General features: G+C 39.8%; 1 protein-coding gene across 3 annotated transcripts in view; it reads right to left on the bottom strand.

Annotated features, from left to right (window-relative positions):
* Positions 1-346: 346 nt before the first annotated feature.
* EXPH5 (exophilin 5) overlaps positions 347-25,414 on the bottom strand; it is a 63,767-nt gene continuing 38,699 nt past the window's right edge. For 2 of the 3 annotated variants that reach the window (XM_089512689.1, XM_089512691.1), the window contains 3 exons: positions 11,145-11,202; positions 8,826-8,952; positions 347-6,646 (listed from right to left, as the gene is read on the bottom strand). In XM_089512689.1, coding sequence (XP_089368815.1) covers positions 1,794-6,646; positions 8,826-8,952; positions 11,145-11,202 — 5,038 coding nt within the window. In that variant the 3' untranslated portion in view covers positions 347-1,793. Of the gene's footprint in view, positions 6,647-8,825; positions 8,953-11,144; positions 11,203-15,517; positions 15,589-25,414 lie in introns of those variants that run through there. The other variant, XM_089512690.1, reaches the window with a different exon arrangement.

The following is a 25,414-nucleotide window of genomic DNA, read 5'->3' as shown; positions in this document are numbered from 1 at the left end:
TCAGAATTAATTTTAAACAAGGGGGGGGGGGGGAATACAAAATAGGCAAGAAAAATTGCAAAGTGAACATGCAAAGCACAAAAACAAGAATGCAGTTATAAAACCATCCCACGTCACTGTAAACATTTATGTTTTTAAGGAATTATTGAACATGAATTTCTTGTCACCTGTACAAGTTTCAAATAAACAAGTTTCTGTACACTTTTTAAACCAAAAACTTTAACAGAACACATATACTTTTTAACATTAACATCTAATATATTGTATTAATGTCTTGTATCAGAATAGTTACAAGTTGCACAGACAAGAGTATAAATAGTATTAGTAATTTCAAATACCTGTAAAACTAAAAGCAGTACCAAAAGATAAAGTGTCTCAATGAACATACTGAACTTATTTGCACACTTCTTTAACGAAGTATTAAGCATTTAAAATATAGCAACTTTATGTACCATTTAAAAATTATTGATGCTTGTCAACTTAAAACAGTTATAATAGAGGACCTGGGCCAGTTAATGGGAAACATATTTTAAGTCTCACTGATTTTCAAGCCAGAATTTCACACCAGTATCAGAAGCATGTGAAATTGTTTCATTTGGTTGCCTTGTTAAATATATGGTGATGTTGTTCTAGGACAGTCCCAGTCTATTTTGATGGGATCAGCAGAACTGAACTGATTAAGTCCTCAAGTGAATATATTAATTATGTGATCATTTATTAAATAAAGTATACTATTAATGCATGATATTAAATATACAAACATATTCAATGTAAATATACACATGTATTCAACCTATTTACTCAGACCCATTTTTTTAAATTACAAAAGGTTATTATCTACTGAAAAAGTTAGATGGGGACAGACAACACTGATGGGGGAGGGACATAGGATTATACAACTACATAAACTCTGTGGAATATAAAACTATTATTCTTGAAGAAGGGAACACTGCAAAAGATGCTATATATAGCCACCCTTTCTCCTACCTTTTCTGTACCAGTGTGATATAAATTCTCCCCTACCAACCCCCCATAACTGGATATGCATGCCAGGAAAAAGTACCCAGGGATGGGGATAGCTGTCTGTATCCACAAAAACAACACACTCAGAGCACCTTAAAAACTGATTTGGCATAAGCTTTGAAGGACTGCAGCCCACTTCAATGTTCTGCATATCTGATGAAGTGGACTATGGGCCACAAAAGCTCATTCTAAATAAAGCTTATTACTTTTTAAGATGCCCACAAGACCCTTTACTATATATTTTCATTATTTTTCCCCAGTGCCTTGAGGATCTGAAAATTGTTCTTTTAAAGATTATATAAAGGTACCTTAATTCTACAATATATGGGGCAAACTGCAGCCTTTGGGTCAGCATGTTTTCATGGTCCCTGATTCCTCTAAGTGCTCCTTTGCATCTCCTCTGCAGCAGTTCATCTTTTAAATAGATTGCAGCCCCACATATTAACATCTTCAATACTCATTTTTCAAAACCAAAAGTCGATTTCCAGCCCGTACAGAGGAACTTTCAGAAAAATGTCATTCGCGTTGTTCTTGCTTTCCCCCTATTTTTTGGTGATGTGTGTGGCTCCTGAAGGCTTCAAGGGACAGAAAATTGCCCTTCCTTCATCAAAAAGTAGTGGGGTGGTCACAGCAATGTGTGTAGTTAGGGCTAGAGATTAAATCAGAGCACCTGCAGCAATCAGTTCAGGCTCTTGTTTCTAGAATTTTATAAGCTACTTATGAACTGACAAACCAACGTTTAGATTTTTTTCTCGTTGTCTTAGAGCTCTTCAAAGTTCTGATTCTTTATCATTCTCATCTAGGTAGTATTCATCATCTGTTGTGGTGTCAGAGTCTGACTCTGAATAATCTGCAGGATCTTTATGGATTTCAAAAGGCCTGGATGCACCTTCTGCTGACACATTTGTATTGGCAAAATCTGTGTGCAACTGCTCTGGGCTGTTTAAGGGAAAGCCGTCTTCCTTGTTCAGAGAACGGGGATTGTTCAGAAGACATGGCCTCCACAACCGTCCTTCTGTGAGTGACCTCTTTATGTTATCTAAGAAAGCCTGCTGTTGTTCTTTCCCAAAAATGCCAAACTCAATTGATGGGTACATCACACGCCTAGAACCAAAGGCCCTACTACTGCCATCATATGCATCCCAATTCTCGTTTTCGTCACAAGACAACAGTTCAGAATAGGATTTAAACTTCCGACTGTACCTACTACCAGGGCGCATCACATTGCTTCCAGACACCAAGTGATCATGAGATTCCCGTACATAGGAACTTTCAGAAAAATGTCGCTCGCGTTGTACTTTACTGGGATTTAGGACTGTCTCCACAGAGGACTGGTTGAGCTTTCTAAATCTGCTTGTCTGCTTGATATTTTGATGGTGACTAGATTCTGTTGGGGATATCACCTCTTGCGGTGGACAAATGTTTGCCTTTGAATAATTTGTAATAAGAATATTTGATTTTTTATTGGATGAAAGTGGGAAAGCTGAGGGCTCAGCAACATTACTGTCCTTTTTCTTCTGGTCTGGAACTGTAACTGTAACTCTTGAGAAGGTAGGCTGATTGTTATTTTTAAAGTCTCCATCACATACCTGAGGGTTATTATGTACCTTAGAAATGATTTCTTTTGAAAATAAGGCTGTAGAGTTTTGTGTGATCCCAATTTTTTTACCACTTTGTTTGGAACTGGGACTTTCCCATTTCTGGTTGCACAAGTTTGTAAAAGGCCTTCTAGTTTCACTGGAGAGTGATGGCAATCCCTCATTAGTTTGCAATTTCTTATTTTCACTTTTGTCATGCATTGTGTCTTCAGATTCATCGGATAGAGGGATCTGATTCTGGTTCTCATTCCCTGTTTGCAGAGGTAACTGCGGAATACTAGATGAAATTAACATGCTGCTTGGGTTGTTGATCTCTAAAAGGGGGACATCATTCTGTGAAAATATGTTACTTATGTGTGGTTTGGGACTCATGGTTTTCTTACTAGAAAACTTACGACTTGTTTTGTACATGGCTGCAAGTTTATTTTTAATTGATGACCTGTTTTTTCTTTTTTCTATGTCGCTAGCTTTGTCTTTAGTGCAATCTGAGTTAAGCTTATTTTTACCTGCTGAATCATCAGGCAGATTCTTTGTGGTATTTGTAAGCTGATCTTTAGAGTTAAGATTCTGTTTATCTGAAGAATTTCTTACAGGTCTCTGTGAATTTGTGCAAACTTTGTGAAGCAGAGAATTCTGAGATATGGGCTCTTCTTCAATATTTGAACAGTCCAAACTACTATTTGGTTTCTGGACTGAATTTTCTGAAGAAATTGCATCCATTTGTAGAGTTCGGTTCTCGAAATTTGAATGTATTTTGATTTCTGAAGTTAAGGCATTATGTGTGCTGTTTCTTACATTTTCATTTCTTATCTGCAATTTATTGCCTTTTTTTGAACTATTACGACACACATAAGAGTGTGGCCTTTCTTTGACCTCTATATCTTGTGTAATTTTATCTTCAGTAGAGTTCACTGTGGTGGTAAAATCTTGATGTGTAGTGCATTTTCCTTCTTGGTCATTACTACTCAAGTGGGAAGGTGGAATATGTGGATTGGTATTTGCTGGTGGTTCAGTGGATGTCAAATAACGCATGTGCTTATCTTTCTGAACATACACAGCAGAAGAAGCTGTAGGATGATTATCTAAAGAGATTTTGCCTTCTGTGGGTTTTGATGAGTGGAGGGTTAACAGTGTGTGAGCTTCTGACCCTTCTGTCTGTTGAGAAAGGCCACTATCAATACGTAGGTTATGGAGTGTATTAGTAACAGAGTGGAGAGAGTCATCCTCTGATTCACAATGTTTTAGTTTGTCCAGGGGACCATCTGATCCCAGCCTGTTGGACAATAAAGGTTTTGGTGCTTCTGTTGGAGATCTTACAGTCTTTTCTTTATCATGTGCCATACTTTGAGAACCACCTGCTTTCTCCCCAATAGGATTCAAAGTATGGGTACTTTCTTTAGTAGCATCACATGATGTGTTTGAATTCTGTTGCATGCTAGGAGAAGAATTCATTTTGGTAGGCAAATTTGTTTTTTCTTCTTTTTGCAAGCTGGATGGAAACGCTAATGTTGCTAAATTAATACGAACTTCATATTTCTTTTCAGTGGGATGAGATTTTCCTGTGGGTGAAGAAGAATCTGTATTCTTTGTATCATCCAAGAAGAGGTTGCACAGCATTCTTGAACGTTTTCGTGGTAAGGTATAATAAACTGAAATCAGCTCATGGTATTTTACATTATCTTCCTCAATGCTAACTGTAAGTGTGCTGGTGGTTTTGTATTGTTTTAAAGGATTGCCTGCATCTTTTCCTTCACACTCAGAAAACACAGATGTTTCAGTTTTATCTGTGCAACATACCAGATCCTCTTTTTCTGATTTGCTGGGAATAGCACTAGGGTCACCTAAGGGGTGCTTAGGATCCTGAGTTAACTGCAAATGGTAGCCCTGAGTTTGTGGAATTTCCTTGCAGATAACTTCTTTGGAAGATGGACTTAAGAAAGAATCAACTGGACTTAGCAAAGTGATGTTTTCTCTCTTATTTGAATAAATATTTTCAGTTCCATTTGATTCAAGCATTTCTAGATTATCCTTCATAGTTATCTTATTTTTGTTTGGGACCTGCCTGAAAGGATGGGAAACAAGTTTATCAGATACAACACTGCCATCAATACTGGCTGATTTTCTAGGTAATGTGTAGTATGTTACAGGAGATCTGGGAGGACTGTTACTGGGAGAACCAGTAATACTGTTGCTGGTTGCGTGTTTAACAAATCTATTCTGCTTGGGCCAATTTTTAGTGGTACTTGGTAATTCATTATATACAAGTATTTCAGAGCCTTTCCTGGAAACAGATGAACAAATATTCTTAGATGTCTTGCTGTGTATAATATCTTTGGGGGTTTCTGACTGGTGTCCTACTCGTTGCAAGCTTTGAATCAATGATCTTGTGCCATTAGCAGTTAATTGAGAGGGAGGCATTTGAGCAAGATCACAATTTACGGTGCAACTATCCTGATTTCTTTGTTCCTTTTTGTTGTGAATATTTGATAAATACATGTTTTCTCTATTTCTTAGGGATGTCAATTTGGCAGGGCTTCTCAATGGCAGAGGTGGTACACCTACAGAACAGTGTGTAGGAGGAGATATCTGAGATTCTGCTGGACTATTTGTGTCCATTTGCCCAGAAACTCGTCTTAATGTTTCTTCTTGAGTGTGCCCACTATTCACTTTACCTGATTGGCCAGGACTCCTCACCCCTTCTAGGGTATGTGTTTTAAAGTTCTTGTTGGGTTGAAAATGTTTAACCAAAGTCTGTGAGGGACTTTGAGCATTCTGCGTGAACAGATTTTGTCTCTGCACTACAAATTGTGTTTGTCTCTTTGGAACTGATAAGCCATATGTTGGACATCTCTGTATACCATCTGCATGTTTTGAAAACAAGTTGCCTGTTACACCTTCTGGATGATCCATATTCCCTACATGGATTTGAGCATCACTTTCCCATTGCCGTAAACGCAAACCAGGGTTTTTTGCACAGGGATTTTGCCAGTCACCCACATTAGTTGGAAAACCTTCATGGTTTGACTCAGAAGCAAGAAATACTTCATCACTGTAATACTGGGCATTGTCAGGCCTAAACAGCTGCTCTTCTATTCTTCCAGAAGGAAAACTTTTGCGGGACAGATTCATTCTACTGTGAAATGATGGGTATCTGTAACGGGGCTTCCAATTATTCCTTTCCATCTGATGCAACAAATAGTTATCCCGTTTGTCAAAATACAGGGAGTCTGTATTGCCAGCAAATATGGAATGAGATGGATTTGGCACTGGTCTTCTGTAATCAATTTTTGATCTATAAAAATCATACCCTGCATTCTCCTGTGGAATACAGGGAGCTGTGTCCTCAAATGCTGGACCAAACTCCATTAACGACTGTGTCCTAAGAAGTCTATTTCCATACAATGGACGTTCTGAAGTTTGTGGTGTATTCCAAGCAATAGATGATAGAGGAATCCGCTTGGTTTGGTGGTGATAGCTCTTTTGTGTGAAACCTCTGTTGTTTCCTAAAGGATGCTGCAGACTACCTGTGGAAAGCTGGTCAACAGATGTCAAGGACTGGCCCCTTGCAAGACAAGACAAAGAACAGCTTCTGCTAACTGTGTCCCTGGTCATGAAGTCTTTGTGTGCAAATCCACTGCTCTGTTGTCCAGAAGAAAGCTGCAAGCTACCTTCCGAGGAGTGTCCAAGAGAACAAGTAGAATGCCCTCTCTTAAGGGCAGGAGACCTTCTGTTGTATCCATCTCCATATGTGAGGTCTTCTGTATAGTGTCTTTTCATGTATGTATCATAGAACACCCTTGGTCTGAAGAACGTTTGGCGTTCATCTTTGGCTCTCAATGTTCTCGTTCCATCTGACAAAAACATGCTCCGTTCATTCCTTTGTACTCCTCCATGGAAACTATGGCGAGTAGCAGTAGAATGATGATCGATTTCTGATGCTCTAGAACCATAGTGAGTTGGAGTTCTCCTGTTCACAACATCTTGGGATTGTTCCTGTGCCAGCTGGTCATCCAGATTGCCCAGAACTGAGAAAGGGTGAATACAAGGAGAGAGAAGATGGAGGGAGAGAGAAAGAAATCTTCCAGTAAATTAAACTGTTAGTTCTACAATTAAGGCAACATTAATGATGCACAACAACTGTTATTTGAGACAAATCTGGTTTTTGGAATTAGATCCCTCCTAAAAGCACCTCCATGAAGTATTTTCTAACAATAAAGACTTGCAATTTTTCATTCACGTTTCCACTACTGTCATCAGGCCTTCATGCTTCCTATTCATCTCACTGAAGCATTACACTGGTTGCATCCACATTGCAGAAATAATCCAGTTTGAGAACATTTTAACTGCCATGGGTCAAATGTTATGGAATTCTGGGGTTTGTAGTTTGTTGTGGCATCAGAGCTCTCTCACAGAGAAAGTGAAGTGTCTCAAAAAACTACAGTTCCCAGAAGTCCACAGCATTAAGCCATGGCAGGTAAAGTGGTGTCAACCTGGATCATTTCTGCTGTGTGGTTGCAGCCATTGTTATATTTATGTTTCCTAGAACAAAAGAGATGAATAAGCAATGTTTGTATTTCAGGTGATTTGGTACAGAACCGAAACATTGGCCCCCAAACACAAAAATATATATCCTATCTTGCAAGCAGCCCAACCAGCCCCTAACTCTTAGTTATCTACTTCCCCTCTTCAGCCTTCTGCTAAAGCTGTCAAAGCAGTGTATTCTTCTGCTATGTTGCATCTGTGAGAAGTGCACAACTAACCAGATTTTTTAAAATGGTCAACAGAAATAAAGATATTTTACTGATGCAATAGCTGTGGTTTTGAGAACTTTTAGTTTTATCATTTGCGCTCCCAGGTCATGAAGGCCTTTGACAAGGTTTCCCATGACAAACAAGCTTGTAAAATGTGGGCTAGACAAGGTAACTGTTACATGGATTTATAACTGGTTGAGTGGCTGAACCCAATGAGTGCTCAACAATGGCTTCTTTTCATCCGGTGACCAGCGGGGTGCCAAAGGGTTCTGTCCTGGGTCCAGTGCTATTCAACATCTTTTGTGTGAACAATGAAAGAGAGGTCAGAATAAGGTGCACAAGCCAAATTTTTGAGCCACTGTGTTGATATATTTCAAAATGTATCCCCATATTTTGAAAGAACTGCTAAAATTGATTCAGAGCTTGACACAATGGCTTTATATGATGGGGAAATCCCTGATTTAGGAATTTTGGGCAACATGCCAGTATTTCGGGATATCTCTTTGTCAAAAATTAACCTTTTTCTTACAATATGATCTATACTAATAGCATAATTCATGTTGATTTGGTTCAGATGTAAGACTATGGTTTTGTACTATATAAATAAGGCCTTTGCTAACACCTTAACTTACTCTTCTCTCTGGGTACACCAATTTCTCACCAGGTTTCCAATTAAACAAGAAACCATAGTTTGCAACTACATGTACATCCAAAGTGGACAAACTATGGTAGTAGGAGACCATTTATTTGCATATTAGGATTGCAAAGTGAGTTCAAATTTCATTCAAATTTAACAGACAATTTTAGTTTGCCACTAAACCAGAAACAAGAGAGGAAAATATTGTAAAAGGAGAAAGTAATACATAAGTAAAGCACTTATTCACTCAATGCAAAACCATGAAATGAAATGAACCACTGAACCGAAGACATCATCCACTGTATGCTTAATCAAAACACAACTGATAGGTTCATAATATGTCCTACACTGCAGTGGCCTACCTGCATTTTTCTAGTACTAAAACAGCCCCAGTTTTGTCTGCTGCTCTAATGCACTGAATCAGTATGTTCCATTCTTGATAAAACAGACTGAAGTAATGTCTGAAGACTAGCACAATATTCCTTCATAGTATAGCCTATTTGGAAGAAACCAGAACATACCAGCCAAAATTACTAGTTAGTCCAATTACTAATCCCATCTTGAACAGATTCACTGAATCAACAGGAAGTTAGCAAGCAAACATTTATGCAAGATTGAGTGGGTCTATTATAGTTTGGATAAGCATATGGATTTAGGTCACTGATCTCTATACAATACAGTTATTCAACATCAGCAACAATGGTTTTACATCAGAGAACCAATATAAAAGTATATACCAAACACCAAAACAGAGCAAGGGCCATTCCTTATACCCAGATTTTGAATACCATTGTATATGGAGAAATACAGGCTTACCTCTTAAGAGCTCATTTTCTAGCTGTTCATTCCATGTACATGAGCTGTCATCCAACATCTCAGTTTGGTTTGCCTCAAAACACTTCTTAGTTGGTTCAGAAGGCAAAGGGGAATCACACGCTTTAGTCTGTTGAGGGAAAAATATTTCTAATACATAATGAAAAGAAAAGCTCTTATCACATCAAGACAGATGTTGTAACATCAAAATCAGGAGCCATCGTTTTAACAAGAGACTATGCTTGAACTCTTTCTGTGGACTTATGAAGATGAAAACTCATCCATTCTTGAGTCTGGTTCAGTTTAGAATTCCCAAGTGGGACATGCAACAAAATGTTGCAACTTAGGGTGCTTTTGTTCAATGTTAGCTGTGCCTCTTTTCAGGAAACTTCATTCTATTTCCTCTTTCTTTCTCCACACCTAAAATCTATGGAGACTAAGTCTACTAAATCTCCAGTGGGCTGTTTTCTTACCCACACCTGTTTAGGGTTATTTTAAATATATTTTTGCACTTCTGCAAACTTTGTAACTGATATATCCCTCTTGTGCAGGGAAGACACCATAGTAATCATGTGAAGCTTCACACTTCAAAAATGAATTTGCTATTTTTTAAATATAAGATTAATATATCTTAAAGCAGTGGTTCTCAACTTTGATCCTCCAGATGTTTAAGACTTCAACTCCCAGCCAGGATGGTCAATGGTCATGATTCTGGGAACTGGTTTTGAAGACCTGGAAGGCCAATTATCTGGAGGGGCATAAGCCTTTTATGCCTGGGGTGCAGTGTTCCTCTGATAAACTAGAAACACAATTCATGCTTATACACATACAAGACATACAGCACCTTCTTGATCTGTTCTCAGATCAATTGACAAGCATCTTCCTTGCAGCTACAGAATAACCTAGTCAACTAATGTTGATTTCTGATATCCTGCCTTTCCCTTTGCTTCATCAACCAGATCTTACAGATAGCATTGCCCTTTCCCGGCAGAGGTGATGCTTCTGGGATTCTCCAGTGCTTGTCACTTGTACTGCATCTGGGAGCTGAGCATGTTTTTAAGCTGATGTCATTGCTCCTTTTTATTTAACAACATATCCCACCTTTCTGCCAACAAATGACACTCAAGGTAGCACAGGTTGACAGGTAAAAATCACTGCTGCATGGCACCTTGCTACCTCTGATGGATATAGCATGGTGGACACGTCAAACACAGCAGTGTAATTTTTGAAGACACACTCCATTTTCTGGTACACATTTTGGAGAATCGCTGAATTCTGTAAAATGGCAGAACACTGAACCAACTGTGCTGTTGATTTTCAAGGACTGGCCTGCAGTTCCTCTGAAGATGAAAGGAATCTCAGAAAATGCATGAGTCATGACAACAAGCAGTGAGTAGAATACCATCAGCTTTCTTTCCTTGTTCATAAGCGCAAGCTAATCATGGCAGTCAAGACCACTGGGCTTGCATATCTTCCATCTGTGACACAGCCACTATTGTCAGAGACATGCTCAGGAACTATGATGAGTTTGGCAATGACAACATCACAAACATTAATGTGTGATATAAGCAAAAAAGTGAGATTCACTATGATGTAGTGGTTTGAGAGTTGGACTGTAATTCTGGGGACCAGGGTTCAAACCCCCACTCAGCCATGGGAACCTACTGAGTGACCTTGGGCAAGTCACACTCTCTCAGTCTCAGAGGAAGGCAAAGGCAGAGGCCTTCTGAACAAACCTTGCCAAGAAAACCCCTCGACAGGGTCTCCTTAGGGTTGCCATAAGTCCGAAACCAACCGTGAGCCACCTTGCATTCCACTCCAGAAGAAAGGCAGCATATAATTGAAATAAATAAATAAATAAATAAATAAATAAATAAATAAATAAATAAATAAATAGAAGGCACACAACAAGCAAAAAAGACACTGGAATAGTCACATGATTGAAACAAACAGCACAGAACAACATTTATTTATATATAAAAATATATTCCGCCCTATATCATGTGATCTCAGGACTGCATGTATAAATAAAATCCAGTTAAGCTGTTTCCAATTGCATAGCAGAGGGACAAAACAGCTTCTGAGAAGCATTTTCTCCAAAGCCCAAGTCCAGAGAAGAGTTCCACTACTGCAATCATCCCCCAATCTCCTAAAACCATTACACTGTTCATTTGTCCAAGCCATTGCAACTTAAAAACAAACAATGTCATGGACATAATATAGATTCTAAACAGTAAGAGAGTATGAATGTTAAATGACCACTTTTCTAAATGCTCTGTAGTCTTAGCATTTATGGGGTAATAAACTTATTAAGTGGCTCACCTTTGCCATTTCTTCCACTTTGGAGGACATATGGGCACCTGCAGCAAAGTGGTCATATCTGTGGGGGAAAAATTTAAATAGTTACTTAGTCGCACAACAAAACTTTGCAAGGAACCAGTCCTTGGTAACACTCTAGAACTACAATTTTCAGCATTCCTTACTTTTGTCTATGCTGGCTATGGCTGATGGGAGTTACAAATCAGTAACATCTAGAGAACTGAATTTTCCTTGTTCCTACACTAAAGGGAACTCTGTGTAAAGGGGAGGTGTGCAATTTAATACTGATATAGCTCAGCGTATCACACGGAAAGTGTGGTGGGGAGAGGAAGGAGAGGGAAAGAGAGGAAGAGATCTGCATTTGCCTTTGGAACTAGGGGCCCCGAACAGACAGGCCAAATGATGCAGCTTCACGCCACTTTGGAGGTGTGCTGTTTAAATGATGCAAGTATCCTAATAGGCTGGAAGCCACGCCAAAGCTGTGCTCTGGTGCTAAGGATTGGAAAACAGCTTTGGCATGGCTTCCAGCCTCTTAGTATGTGTGTGTCATTTAAACAGCACACTTCCAAAATGACCTGAAGCTGCTTCATTTGGCTTGTCTGTTCAGGCCCTAGGTGTCTTAAATCCCCCCAAAAGGTGCACAGATCTGCTGTAAGAAACCATGATATAAGGAACGGAGAAGACTAGATACCAACAATTACATAATATAGGAGTGGAGGCACAGGCCCTCCAGACATTTATATTAATTTAATTAATTGCTGAACTACCATATATTTGGAGATAAATGGCAAACTTCCTCCTTTTGGTAGCTGAAGTGAGGCTGCAAAAATGGGGGCTGTCAATTGCTTTTGCAGAGATCACAGTACATAATTCAACAAGCAAACAACCTCTCCTGTGAATGCATCACACAAAGATACACAATTTAATTAATTAAATTTATATCCCACTTTTCTCCTATGAGTCCCAATGCAGCTTACACTATATGTTAAAACAGTATAAAAGTATTAAAACAATCCACTTAAATACATTAATGTATATACTCTACTGTTAAGTTGACCTCATGTATAAGTCAGAGCAGGTTTTGGGGCCAAAATGATGGATTTTGGTATGACCTTTCACCAGACGATGGTTCCTTTTTTGACAAGAGTTAAAGTACAGCCAGTGTGGCATAGTGGTTTGAACATGGGACTATAACCTTGGAGACCAGGGTTCGAATTCCCACTGGCCATGGAAAACCACTGGGTGACCTTAGGCAAGTCACTTTTTCTCAGCCTCAAAGGGAGGCATTGGCAAAACCCCTTCCAAACAAGTCTTGCCAAGAAAACCCTGTGATAGGGTCATCATAAATTGAAAATGACTTGAAGGCGCACAACAACAACAGTAACAATGTACAGTCCTTACACTGTCCCATAGATAAATTGACTCAGGTTTTTGGAGTCAATTTTTTTGACTAAAATTTCTGGACGTATACATAAAGAAATTTAAAGCTGTTAAAAGAAGGTGCAATAGCAAATTTGTTCAACCTCAAAAGGGACTGCTGGAATTTTACTGAGTGTGGAGAGGATATAATTTTTTTAAAGCCTCTTGCATCTTTAAGATTGCAATCTTAAGCAAGTTTGTTGTTAATTGTCATCAAGTTAGCATTGATTTAACGCGGCCCTACAAATGAGACTGTTGTGAACAGTCCTGCCCAGGTCTTGCAAGTTCAGGACTGTGGCTTCCTTGATTAACTCATTCCACCTGTAATGCCGTCTTGCTTTTTTCTTATTGCCTTCCACTTCACTAATCATTATTGTCTTTTCTAATGAGTTACATCATCTTATATGTCAAAAGTACAACAGCCTTGGTTTAGTTATTTTGGTTTCTAGTGAGAGCTCAGGTTTAATATGTTCTAGGACCCATTTGTTTAATGTTTTCCAACAACCACATTTACCTCTAACTATACAAGCCTGTACATGCCTGCTTAGAAACAAATCCCACTGCAAATTTAGTGAGATTTCTGAGTGGGCATGCACAGGATTGCACTAATAATCTTGGTCTGTGTGTGCATGTATGTGTAAAATAACAAGCTGATATATATACTGGAGCCAATATTCTGCAGTGGTTAAAATGCTGAACTGAAGAGATTCAGGGTCAGACACCGACAGAGAAATGAAAGCCTTGAGCCACTCATTCTCTCTAAGCCTGATTTACCTCAACAATGGTTGTGAGAACAAAGCAAGGAAATGTAGGGCCATGCACACCACCTTGAACTCACTGGAGAAAAGCCAGGATATGACGACAAGAAATCAAAACAGCATAGCCCATGAGTAAAAACCCTCTTCTTATAAGTAGATCCTAAAAGCTTACTGGAATAATAAAAGAAAAAGAAAAAGAAAAAGTTCATAATTTTTCATCTGCTGCTGGAAGAACAAGGAAAGAGAAAGTTGAACTTTCCTAGGAAAAGAGTTCATGCTGAGAGAAACTATTTCAAATTCTGGATTGGATCCAGGCTTATTTATGCTTCACTTAGATCCACTATCCTTTTTAATGGATATATTTTTAATTCTTTTAAATTTTGAAATTAGTTTAATTATATTTTAAACTATAACTGTTTGTATGCTTTTATCTATATATATATATGTTTATCTAGATCTGTTTTAATTTTTGTACATGGCTTTTAGTACCAGTTCTGGGGGAAATACAGGATATAAAATAACAGCAACCTGAATATAAGGAGCTGTGCTAGAACAACCAAGGGTCCATCTATTCCTGGTGTGTGCAACTGTGCCAGGTCTAACGGACAACTTTCTGCCCCCAAGACCCTTTGGAGGAGGCACAGAGATTGCCAAAATGCCAAAAAACAAAAATAAGTAAGTGGACAAAAACCTAGGAGCAGCTGGAAGCCCACTTCTGGTTGTGAGAAATGTTTGTTTATTTGTTTAATTTTAAACAGAATTCTGGAGAAGGCCTACAACTTATTTAGAAGGTGGATAGCTTGTCCTTGGAATGGTCACCTCTAAGGAAGGAAATCTTCAGCCATCCAGATAGTTTTGGATTACATCTCCCACAGTCTTTTACCATTGGCTATAATGGTTGGAGCTTCTGGAGTTCAAATCCAAAAATCTGACAGACCAAAGATTCTGCAGCTTTGCTCCAGAAAGAGCCCATATGTCAGGCTTGAAGGGAATAGATGTTTTCAGCTGTTGCTGCCTGGACTGAGACACAGCGATGGCGGGAAGTTCACCGGTTGTATTTCTGCTCATCATGCAGCTGTTCAGGGAATCTGTGGCCTTTCAAATGTTGATAAACAACCTCAGGCTGTCTGGGATTGATGGAAAATAGAGTCCAGCAACATCTGGAGGGCCACAGGTTTACCTGCCCTACCCTATGAGTTCCTTAATTACTAGTATTAAGGCATTATTATACAGATTAAAATAGCAAGCCACTTCCAAACTATAGATTTTTAATGAAAAGGCATATGTTAGGGAGCTCAAACCTATCTGCTTGTGTCAGAGTGCACAGCTTTAAAATGTTGCTATGCTAAATGGGATTAAATTACTTTAAATGTAGGTAATTGTGTGTTACTTGGTTTGAGGGTCAGTCTGAAGTCTAAGTATTACTTTCATTCTCTTTGCTTCCTTTATTACTTCAGCTTGGAGCTGTTAACTGAGGTTGGAAGGCGAAATAAAGTTAATCCATTAACAGGACCATTGAATTTCTCCCAGCTATAAAATCTCATTCCTTACAAGACAGAAGAATTTTCATCTATGACTTTTTTTCAGAGCAATGTGATTTACAACAGATCAGTCGAGTGACCTGATGTTCACATTACTTTACTTGCTGAGTTACCGATATGCATTAATCATCAATTCAAAATGATGGTGCAGAACTAATATATTTTTTATCTTAACTATGTTTTGTTGCTGTTTTTAATATACCAAATAACATGAATAAGACTGGACCTTTTCTCCTGGCAGGATTTCTGTACTTTTATCACTATTTCAAGAAGCTATATAATAAAATAAAATAAAAATAAACAGCTGCCATGTTTTCCCTAGCATGGAGCTTGTCTTAGAGGGAAAACAGTACCCTGTTCAATCCCTGCCTGTCATATGTCTATTAAAAAGACGTGGATGATATGCCTGAGCTGGAGGCAGGGGAGGCAGCCACCCTAGAGAAACAAGAGCTTGATGATTAACCTAATCTCACAGCAAACAATTTAAATAGAGAAGCATAGCTTGAATGTGGCTGAACAGGTAAACAGAATAAGCCAGAGTTCTACCAAGTGATTAAAAATGGTAACTCTATCCATTCCACAGTTGTTACTCTTGCTTTCTGCAGAAAGGAACGCTTCCTCACTCCCAGTCCCACAAACTTAAATTAAGTCTGCTTACCACGCTGTTACTCTTTGCTGGTAACCATTCCTGGTCTGCCACACTCAAGGTTCTGCTTCCTTACTTTGTTTCCTTTGCGTTGTCATTTGCAGCACGCATTTTAGAATAGTTCTCTACACACATGCCCCCTTCTCCACTACAATGTCCTTTGGGTCTTCCAGCTCCAGACTTGCTTGTGTATTCAAGCGAGTTCACTTCATTATGCTTCAGTAGCAAGTATAAACTGGCTTGCTGGCATGCTTCGGATGGCTGATTGAGCCTTCCCTCCCAGAACGCTTTGTCATTTATTTGTAATGCGCTCCCAGGCAGGGAAGAACAAGTTGAAAGGTACAACTCTGCCTGGGCCTTTTTTCCCCTTTTCTTTTCTTTACTGCTTGAAACTGACATTTGAAAAGATCTGGACAGGATGATTCTTTTCCTGGATTCATTTTGGGGGTGAGCAGAAAACATGTAGAGAAGTTTCTGTTACATTTAAAAGCACATATTTCACTTCCTACTCCTCAGGGTTATGTGATAGCCACAGAAAGTTAAAATGCAACAGTTGTTTGTTTTCTACAGCAGGAAAAAAAAACCCTGGATTTTTTACCTGTCCTGTTAAAGTAACAGGAGCTTTGCAGAAGAAAGAGGAAGGAAAGAAAGAAAGAAAGTGAAGGAGGAGAAGGAAGTAGCAGGAGCAGTGAAAGAAGTAGTAGTAAAAAAAGTGGTGGAAGAAGTTAAAGAAATAGTGAAAGTAATAGTAGTAGTTATAGCGAAAGAATAAGTAACAGTCAAAAAAATGAAGAAGTGGAGGAGGAGAAGGAATAATAAGTATTCAAAGGCATAAAGCATGTCCCCAGATATTATTTATTTATAGGAATATAATCCCAGTTACTCACTGGGTTCCTATTTCCAATTCTCAAAAGATCCTGCTGAGTTTAATCCAGTGGCTATGACCCTGTGGTTAGGATGTACTGTTTCAGCATGATGCTCTTCACTCTATGTGTAAAGCCTAAAAAGAAATTGACTGGTCTTGATTTTGTTCTCTGGGGGTTGGAGTTGCCAAAGTTCAGTAGTAAAGCACATGCTTTCCTTGCAGAAGGTCCCAGTTTCAATTTCTGGTATCTGGAGCAGAAAGGATTCCAGCTAGTAGACAACAAAAATATTATTTTCTGACAGAGTGGATTCTAGAATAAATAATACAGGACTAGAGCAATCATGGAAAAGTTACTTTTTTGGATTGCAGTTCTCAGAGTGTCCCAGGCAATAGGCCCAGTGGCTATGCTGGTTTGGTGGTTCCGGGAGTTGTAGTCCACAATAGTAGTATTTCCAAGCTCTGGATTAAAGATTTAAAAAATAGGGAGAAAGGGTCCTATTGTCAAGACTGAGTGCAGACCTCATTCTCTACGTGGCCTGTTTTATACACAGGTTTATTACTATCATTACATTTATTCATCTTAACATTCCTAAACCACCTTTCATCCATATGGATGCAAGGGTGGTTTACCTAAGTAATTAAAACAATAAAATAATTAAAACAATAAAAACTCCAAACACAACATCCAGGCAAGAAATAGCAGCAAAAACAATGAAACAGACTGAGTCAGCTAATCTTTAAAGGCCTTGGAAGGCAAGAAAGTTTTGAGCCAAACTCTGAAATAATTGCAATGTTGGCCTCAGTTTTAGCTCCATAGGGAAACTATTCCAAAGTTGGAGCACAACAATTGGGAGGGTTTCCTTCCTAGCTAATACACAGTGTACCTGAGGTACGTGGGGAGAAAGCCTCTCCAATTATAATAAGCAGGGCTTGGAAAAGTTACCTTCTTTGTACTATGACTTCCAGAATCCCATAGGCAGCTACATTTGGAAGCTGTACTCTGAAAAGTAACTTTTCAAAGCTTTGGTCTTGAATAACAGAAAGTGGAAAATAGTCCAAAAGTAACTTTTCAAAACCCTGCTCTTAAGTCACAGGCAAACTCAAGTGAAAAGACCCAAGTGTATTTTGGGGGAAATGAACTGTTCTTCCCAAATGTGGTCCTATTCTGCAAATGAAGACAGGGCCCCTACACCAACAGCCTTGCTCAGGTCTTGCAAAGTCAGGTCTGTGCTTTCTTTGACTGAGTCAATTGACCCGTATTGTGGTTTTCCTCTTTTCCTACTGCCTTCCACCTTCCAAACAATTATCATATTTTGCTAATGAGTCATGCCATCTCATTATATGCACAAAGCCAATGGTTCTCAAATGGTGGGGGTGAGAATCCCTGGGGAGGCATGAGACTTGGAGGCCCTGATCCAATCTCTTCTTCTTCCCAAACTTTTTAATGTGTAAAATGTAAATATGTGTAGAATTAAATATTAAATTTATTTAAATAAATCTGTTCTAATTTGAATAATGTTATTTTCTTACAAAGCGTTAAAATATGAATATACACGAATGTGCAAATGATGATGAGCACACTATACAAACAAAATATTTTTATTCGTATACTACATCAGGGGGTGGGCGATGTTCACATGTAGGTGTAACGGTGGCCACAACGGTAAAAGGTTTGAGAACCACTGGCCAAAGTACAATAGCCTCAGTTTGCTTATTTTAGGTAGAAGCTTCTAGGGATCCAATTTTCTATTTTACAGCCATTTTTCCCAGCAAAGGGGAGCAATAATTATTACATTGGCAATACAATCCTAACACACCCTGATATAAAATTTTTAGAAAACATCAAAAATGCAGCCCTGATGCTTCATAGATACAATCTTTAGCATGAGTTGAGGCAAAGACTAAATAAATAAATAAAATAAAATAAAATAAAAAATAAAGAAATGAAGCAAGACATGAAATACCCTGACTTGAGGGACTGGATAGTTGGCTAGAACCCTGAACTGGAGCATTTTAGGAGGGAAAATATATAGCAATATATCTTTCAGCTCCTTACTCAAGGGGTAGCTCTAAATGGGCTTGTACAGTTCAGGATCCGTTACTGCTAAATTCACATTAGGAGTAACTAGTCACACATTATGCAAGAATACATAATGACCAGTAACAAATCTCACTTCTTTTTTCAAAAACAAATTTTTACAAATAATAATAATAATAATAATAATAATAATAAAATTTTATTTCTATACCGCTATTCCAAGGATCAGAGCAGTGTACAGCAGAATAAAAACAGTTAAAACATCGCAAGCCCACACCCCCAACAACATTACAAGAATGATAATAAAAACAACAACAAGCAACAAACATCCATACAAGTGGCTGTGTAGAATGGAATACAACAAAACATTGTGAAGGGGAAGAGCATGACAAAAAGGCTCACGGGGGGAAAGCCTGGCGGAATAAATAAGTCTTCAGATTCTTCTTAAAGACATCAAGGGAGGTGGAAGTACGGAGCTCATTGGGGAGGAAGTTCCAGAGCTGTGGGGCTACAACAGAAAAGGCCCTCCGACATGTAACATATCTAGCATCTGGAACTCTTAAAAGATGTTTCTCACCCGATCTGAGAGTGCGGGGCGGATTACATGGGGAGAGGCAGTCCTCCAAGTACCCTGGGCCCAAGCCATTTAGGGCTTTATAGGTAATAACCAACACCTTGTATTCGGCCCGGAAGCGCATAGGCAGCCAATGAAGATCTTTTAGGACTGGTGTTATATGGCTAGCCCTTGAACATCCAGTAACCAGCCTAGCAGCCATATTCTGCACTAATTGAAGCTTCCGGGTTTGGTACAAGGGTTGCCCCATGTAAAGCGCATTACAGAAATCTAATCGAGAGGTTACCAGAGCGTGTACTACGGTTTCAAGGTCCCCCCAGCCCAGGAAGGGTCGCAGTTGGCGTATCAGCCGAAGCTGATAGCAGGTGCTCCTGACCGTCACATCCACCTGAGCAGTATGGTGGAGCGACGAGTCCAGGAGCACCCCCAAACTGCGAACAGAGTCCTTCACAGGGAGCGTGACCCCGTTTAGGACAGGTGGAACAATTTCCTTACCCGGGTCAGGAGAGCCAATCGCCAGTACCTCCGTTTTCTCTGGATTCAGGCTGAGTCTGTTTTCCCTCATCCAGCCCATTACCGACTCCAAGCAAGTATTAAGAGGACAGATGCCATCCCTAGTTACTACATGAGTCGGAGACATAGAGAAGACTATTTGGGTGTCATCAGCGTACTGATAACACCGCGCCCCGTGTCTCCGGATGATCTCTTCCAGTGGCTTCATGTAAATGTTAAATAGCACTGCAAAGCAGAGCCCCCGATACCCAACTCCCTCAGGCGATCCAGAAGGATACCATGGTCGATGGTATCGAAGGCCGCTGAGATGTCCAAGAGCACTAACAGGGACACGCTCCCCCTGTCCATGCCCAGACGGAGATCATCAACTAAGGCGACCATAGCAGTCTCAACCCCATAGCCCGCCCAGAAGCCGGTTTGAAATGGGTCTAGATAATCCGTATCCTCCAAGACCCTCTGTAGCTGGGAGGCAACCGCCCTCTCGATCACCTTCCCTAAGAATGGCAGCAGTGACACAGGCCGATAATTGTTTCGAATTAGGGGGTCAAGGGAGGGCTTTTTTATTAAAGGTTTTACAATGGCCGTTTTGAGATTAGATGGAAAGCGACCCTCCCTGAAAGATGAATTAATGATACGGTGTAATATATCGGTTACAACTGTTCCCCCTTGAGCTGTCAACCATGAGGGGCAGGGATCGAGAGAGCAAGTCGTCTTCCTAACGCTTCGAAGAATCTTGTCCACATCCTCGGTACAGACAGACTCAAAGTGATCCAGTTTAACCAAGTTCACGGAAGCTCCAGATACCTCTACTCTAGATTCTGAACTAATAATGGAGTCAAGATCAGCCCTTATCCGAGAGGTTTTATCAGCGAAGAAGTTGTTAAACTCGTCGCAGCAGGCTTTAGATGGTTCCAGAATAGGGTTCAGGGGAGGAGGGAGTTGAGTAAGCTCCCTCAGTACCCTGAACAGCTCTGCCAGACGCGACTCCGCGGACACGATACGCGCAGAAAAGAACAAGTTCTTCGCTGCGATTATCGCCACTCCGTAGTCCTCCAAAAGAAAGTCCAGGAGTGTCTTGTCGGCTAAGTTCTGATGTCTCCGTCATTTGCGCTCTAGCCGTCGCAGAACCCGCTTCCTGGCCCGAAGATCTTCCGTGTACCATGGCCGTTTTTTGGAAGCAGGTCTGAGAGGACGCTTGGGAGCGATACTGTATATAGCCCTGGTGAGATCAGTGTCCCAGATGGTAGTCAGGACATCAACAGAGTCGCCGTCAGTTCCAACCATAAACCCCTCTAAGGCTTCTTGGAACATTTTGGGTTCCATCAGCCTTCGAGGGTGGACCATCCGAATAGGTCCGCCACCCCCGGGAGGAATCTGGGTAGAAGCCTTGATATTAGCCTCGACCAGGAAATGGTCCGTCCATGACAGGGGAGAGACGTATGCTTTCAAACAGCATGATTTAAAAGTTCCAATAAAGCTTTTGCTTCTTTTCTGTTGTGTTTCTCTGTTGTATTACCCACCACTACTTCTTAACTCCTGTATCTTAATCATTTGCATTAAACTTCCCTTTTCCCTTCCAAATTTGACCACATTTTCAGTAAGTAAGGGGTGAAATAATAATAATAATAATAATAATAATAATAATAATAATAATAATTTATTTCTATACCGCCTGGTGGCAAAGCCAATCTGGGCGGTGAACAACATAAAAATTTACAGAATAAAATATACATAAATATTTATACTCCTTTCTCCCCCTTAAAAAAATATTAAACACTTAAATGTATTAAAATGGGACTATAACAATGTATAATTATACTATCCTAAACTAAACCCCAAAACCCTCAGTAATCCTCACCATCAGGGGATGGGGCTACGAGAGGAATAAGGGAAATCGGGGAGCCCGGGAGCCTGGGCCGGGAAAAAATTTAATCTGGAAAGGCCTGCCGGAAGAGATCCATCTTGATAGCTTTTTTTAAAGCTGTCTAAAGATGTTAACTGACGGATCTCATCCAGCAGGTCGTTCCAGAGCTTAGGGGCGACAACAGAGAATGCCCTCTGAGAGGTAGCTGCAAGTCTAGATTTTGAAGGCTGCAGCAAATTCCTCCCAGAGGAACAGACTGAAACAGACTGCCCCAAAGGAATGCTGGATCAGGGCCAAAGCCCTGATCCAGCATTTCTGGCCCAAAAAGGAGCGGCAAAATGCAACTTGTTTTTGGGCCGGAAAAGAGGTCTTCTGTGCTCCTGCAGCGTGCGGCATCTGGTTGCTGCACCACAGGAACGCCCCAATGCTGCCCACTGTCTGATTGAGCGGGCAGTGTGATGCAGGATTGGGGGCAGAGTTGGGGCGTGAGGCGTGCGGCTACACCGCCCCCATGCCGCGGGGAAGTCAGCTCAAACTGCTGGTCTGTTCAGCCCCTAAGCCAGTTTCTGGCTCATTCATATCCCCCAATTCAAGCCTCTCAAACTTTTGGTTATTATTAATTATTTGATATTCCAAAATAATATTCTGTTTGCTGTGTCTAAACACTGGGCTATTCTGTCAGTTGTACTGTAACTCTACTTTTCATGAGCTTTCATTGAACTTCCCCTTCTTTCTTCATACAGTGGTCTCTTAGTATCAACTGAGATTTGATTCCAGGAGCCCCCCATGGGTACCAAAATATGTGGCTGTTCAAGTCCCATTAGATACAACAGAACATATAGTAAAATGGTGTCCCTTATATAAAATGGCAAAATCAAGGTTTGCTTCTTAGAAAAATATATATTTTAAAAACATTTTTCAAGTCATGGATTCTTGAATCCGTGGATAAAGAATCTGTGGAACTAGAAGTCTTTCGTTTCATTCCCCCCTCCATTTTAGTTCACTGTATTTTTAACTTCTATCTCATTTTTATTGCTATTATTTCTCTAGTTTTCAATTACATTTCTGAATACAGTGTGGCTGAAACACCCATTCTTCCCTCTCCCCTTACAACAAAACACCATGGCAACTGCATTCCCATAAGTTTGCCACTTCTCCCCATTCTACTGCCTGCCTCAATGTTCACATTGCTATGCTAGGTGACTGGCTGCACACTGATGACACATTACAGAGGTGAGAATATGCATGAAAATACAGCCCATTTTATAGATTACAAACAAACGGGTGTGGAATCAGTGTAAGTTTTCTCCTGTTAAGATATTTTCAGGAAATTAATGTGAATTGGTACTACAAAATGATTCAGAGGAAGGCAAAACTCTCTGAACAAATCTTGCCAAGAAAACCCTATGATAAGTTTGCCTTAGAGTCACCAAAAAGTTGGAAACAACTTGAAGGCATGCAACAACAACTACTACAAAATGATCCAATTTTTAAAAAAATCAATAGAATAGGATACTTTACTAGCAAGCGCAACATTAACCTAGTTAGGAGCCACCAAAAAACCTCTCTGTAAAGAGCTGTCCTATAGCTAATTCTCAAGAATAGTTTGGCTATACCACTGAAATTTCCCAAGAACCTGGTGCTATATGTGCTATTTCAGTTGTACAAATTGATTAATTTTTTTTAAAAAAAACCTGAAATACTACCAACCAACCAAATTTGCGGGGGCTGGGGACACAGCCCCCCCCACCCCCCACAAAAGGGGAAAAACTGTGAATCTAAATAAAAATCCTAAATGCTTTTTTTTTTTTGCCTCTAGGTGCTCTAGCATGACTCTATGGTCAAGGTCTGCTGGATGTTCACAATATAATCACACTGGAGAACCTAGAGATTCCTAGAAATAATATATTAATCAAATCTGCAAATCATCAAATTGATGAAAGGGAAACTAGTAGTGGTAGTTAACTGCATTTTTATTTTTCTATCTTATGGAAATATCAACTTAAAAACTACAGTATTTTAAAAAAACTAAGAGCAACATCTCCCTCTCAGTGGCATCATAACAATGTCAAATTAAAAGTCAGGATCACAGGAATCAAATTATAGTACCTGACTAATACAAAGAGGTCTACCCATTAAATAAGTTGGCCTTCCTCAACATCTGCCTTCCAGATGTATTGAGCTACAACTCTTTTCATGGCTTGTTGGGGGATTAAGGAAATTGTAGCCCGATCATCAGAAAAGAACCAGACTGAGGAAAGTAAGAGTCGCTATCAGTTGCAATAAGAATACAGAAGTAAGCTGGGGCACCGTAGAAAACACAATTGCAGAAACTTTCAGAGGTTGCTAACAAACATGATTGTATCTCAATTGAAGCTATGATGATGCCTTTCTACTTTTGTGTTCTTAAGAAGAATGAGTAAGTATATAAACATGAACACATACAACATTTACTCTCAAACAAGATCACACAGTGGAGGCAGGTTCCCCCAGCAAACCTTTTTCCATAGATCAGATTACATCACTGAGACCGTCACCCACTGAAAAGTGAGAACAAAACAAAGCAAAGCATACCATGAAAGAGAAGGAGGTGGGCTGTGCTTAGGCAGGAAGGTAACAGCTATGGCAAACTCGGCAATCTGAAAGGCAGAGCCAGTTGACTTTCAGCCTCATACAGCTCTTGCGTCCAGTAAGTAACATCTCAGATTTATACACATTTACGCAGCAGTCTCGCACAAACTGATGACACTCACCCTCAAGCTGAGTACAACCTAATGACCAAGGGCAGCTTTTACCCATCCTTGAACACTGCCCATAAAAATTGGACAGATGGAAGTTGCAATATGAAATATTTGGAGGTAAACAGGTCGCCTACTCCACCATTAGCCTCTGGAGGCAAGCCAAGTTAAATACAACATACAGAATATTTTAAAGGCTGTATTTAGCATTTTCCTTTCCCCCAGTGTCCAATCTCCAATCTCCCAAACCTTTGGATTGATTTTTTTCTAACAGTTTCTGAATCCTTTCTAGATTATTTTCTCTTAGCAGTATTCTTCTGAACCATTGGAATAATCCATTCTTTTCCTTGTAAAGATCTTCAAATAATAAACACACACTTCCCTTAGCTGTCTTGGCCAATTAGAGGCAGAAGACTAAAATAATACTGCAATTGCTAGTTGTTCTACTTCCTCATTATTTGTTGACATTCTGAAATTAAAATCCTGTTTACCAGTAAGAACATGTTTAATTATCATGGAACCTAGGAAATTCCTAGCTACTGTTGTACTCCAGGGCACAAAGGAGTTTGTCAGCCTTGTGTCACAGAGTTTGGACACTGGATGCAGCTAGGGTTGCCAACATCGGTGTAGCTACAGTGGGAGAAGCAAAGTAAGGGCACTGCCTCTCCATTAGTATTCCGGCCCTCAATAAAATTTTCCTTCAGTTACCAAAATTCTAACATCATAGTAACTTAAAATGTCAGTTGAGCAGTAGATATATACAGTCACTTCTCCTAACTCGCAGATCTGAGATCTGTGACCTCAAAAATCCATGGAGGGGCAACCTCCACTAATTTCAATGGCACTTGCACACAGGGGCATGCCGCATTCAAGCCTATGGGGCTTGAATATGCGCAAGCCTCCATTTTTGCTGGGGGTTCTGCAAAGGATACCCCGTGAAAATGGAGGGCCACCTGTAGTTCTGACATTCAAAGAAATGGGGAAGGCTGTTAACAAGGAAATGGAAAAAAAACCCCAGCAAATCTAAAAGGTCTAGTTATAAATGATTTTAAATGTATCACTTTCTGCAAAGCTAGAAAGGTAAAAAGGGATTGTAGGTAAATTTCACTTAGGGGGCATAAATTTTATTGGGAAGCAATGCCCCCATTTAACCCTCTTTCTAGCTATGTCCCTGATTGCCAACTGACCAATCCCCAAGCACCAGAACCAACTCTGCCAGTTCTTGCCCCATTTTCCATTGGATATGCAAAAATTAGCAAGAGAAACCTTTTCATGGCATCCCACAAGATGAGATCACTTGCTAACTGCGCCTGTTAA

Source organism: Sceloporus occidentalis, unplaced genomic scaffold (genome assembly GCF_023333645.1).
Source record: "Sceloporus occidentalis isolate IW3139 unplaced genomic scaffold, rSceOcc1.0.p SCAF_2, whole genome shotgun sequence".
In the NCBI taxonomy this organism is placed as follows: Eukaryota; Metazoa; Chordata; class Lepidosauria; order Squamata; family Phrynosomatidae; genus Sceloporus; species Sceloporus occidentalis.
Note: the sequence above shows the minus strand (reverse complement) of the source record. Positions and strands in the feature narration are given on the sequence as shown.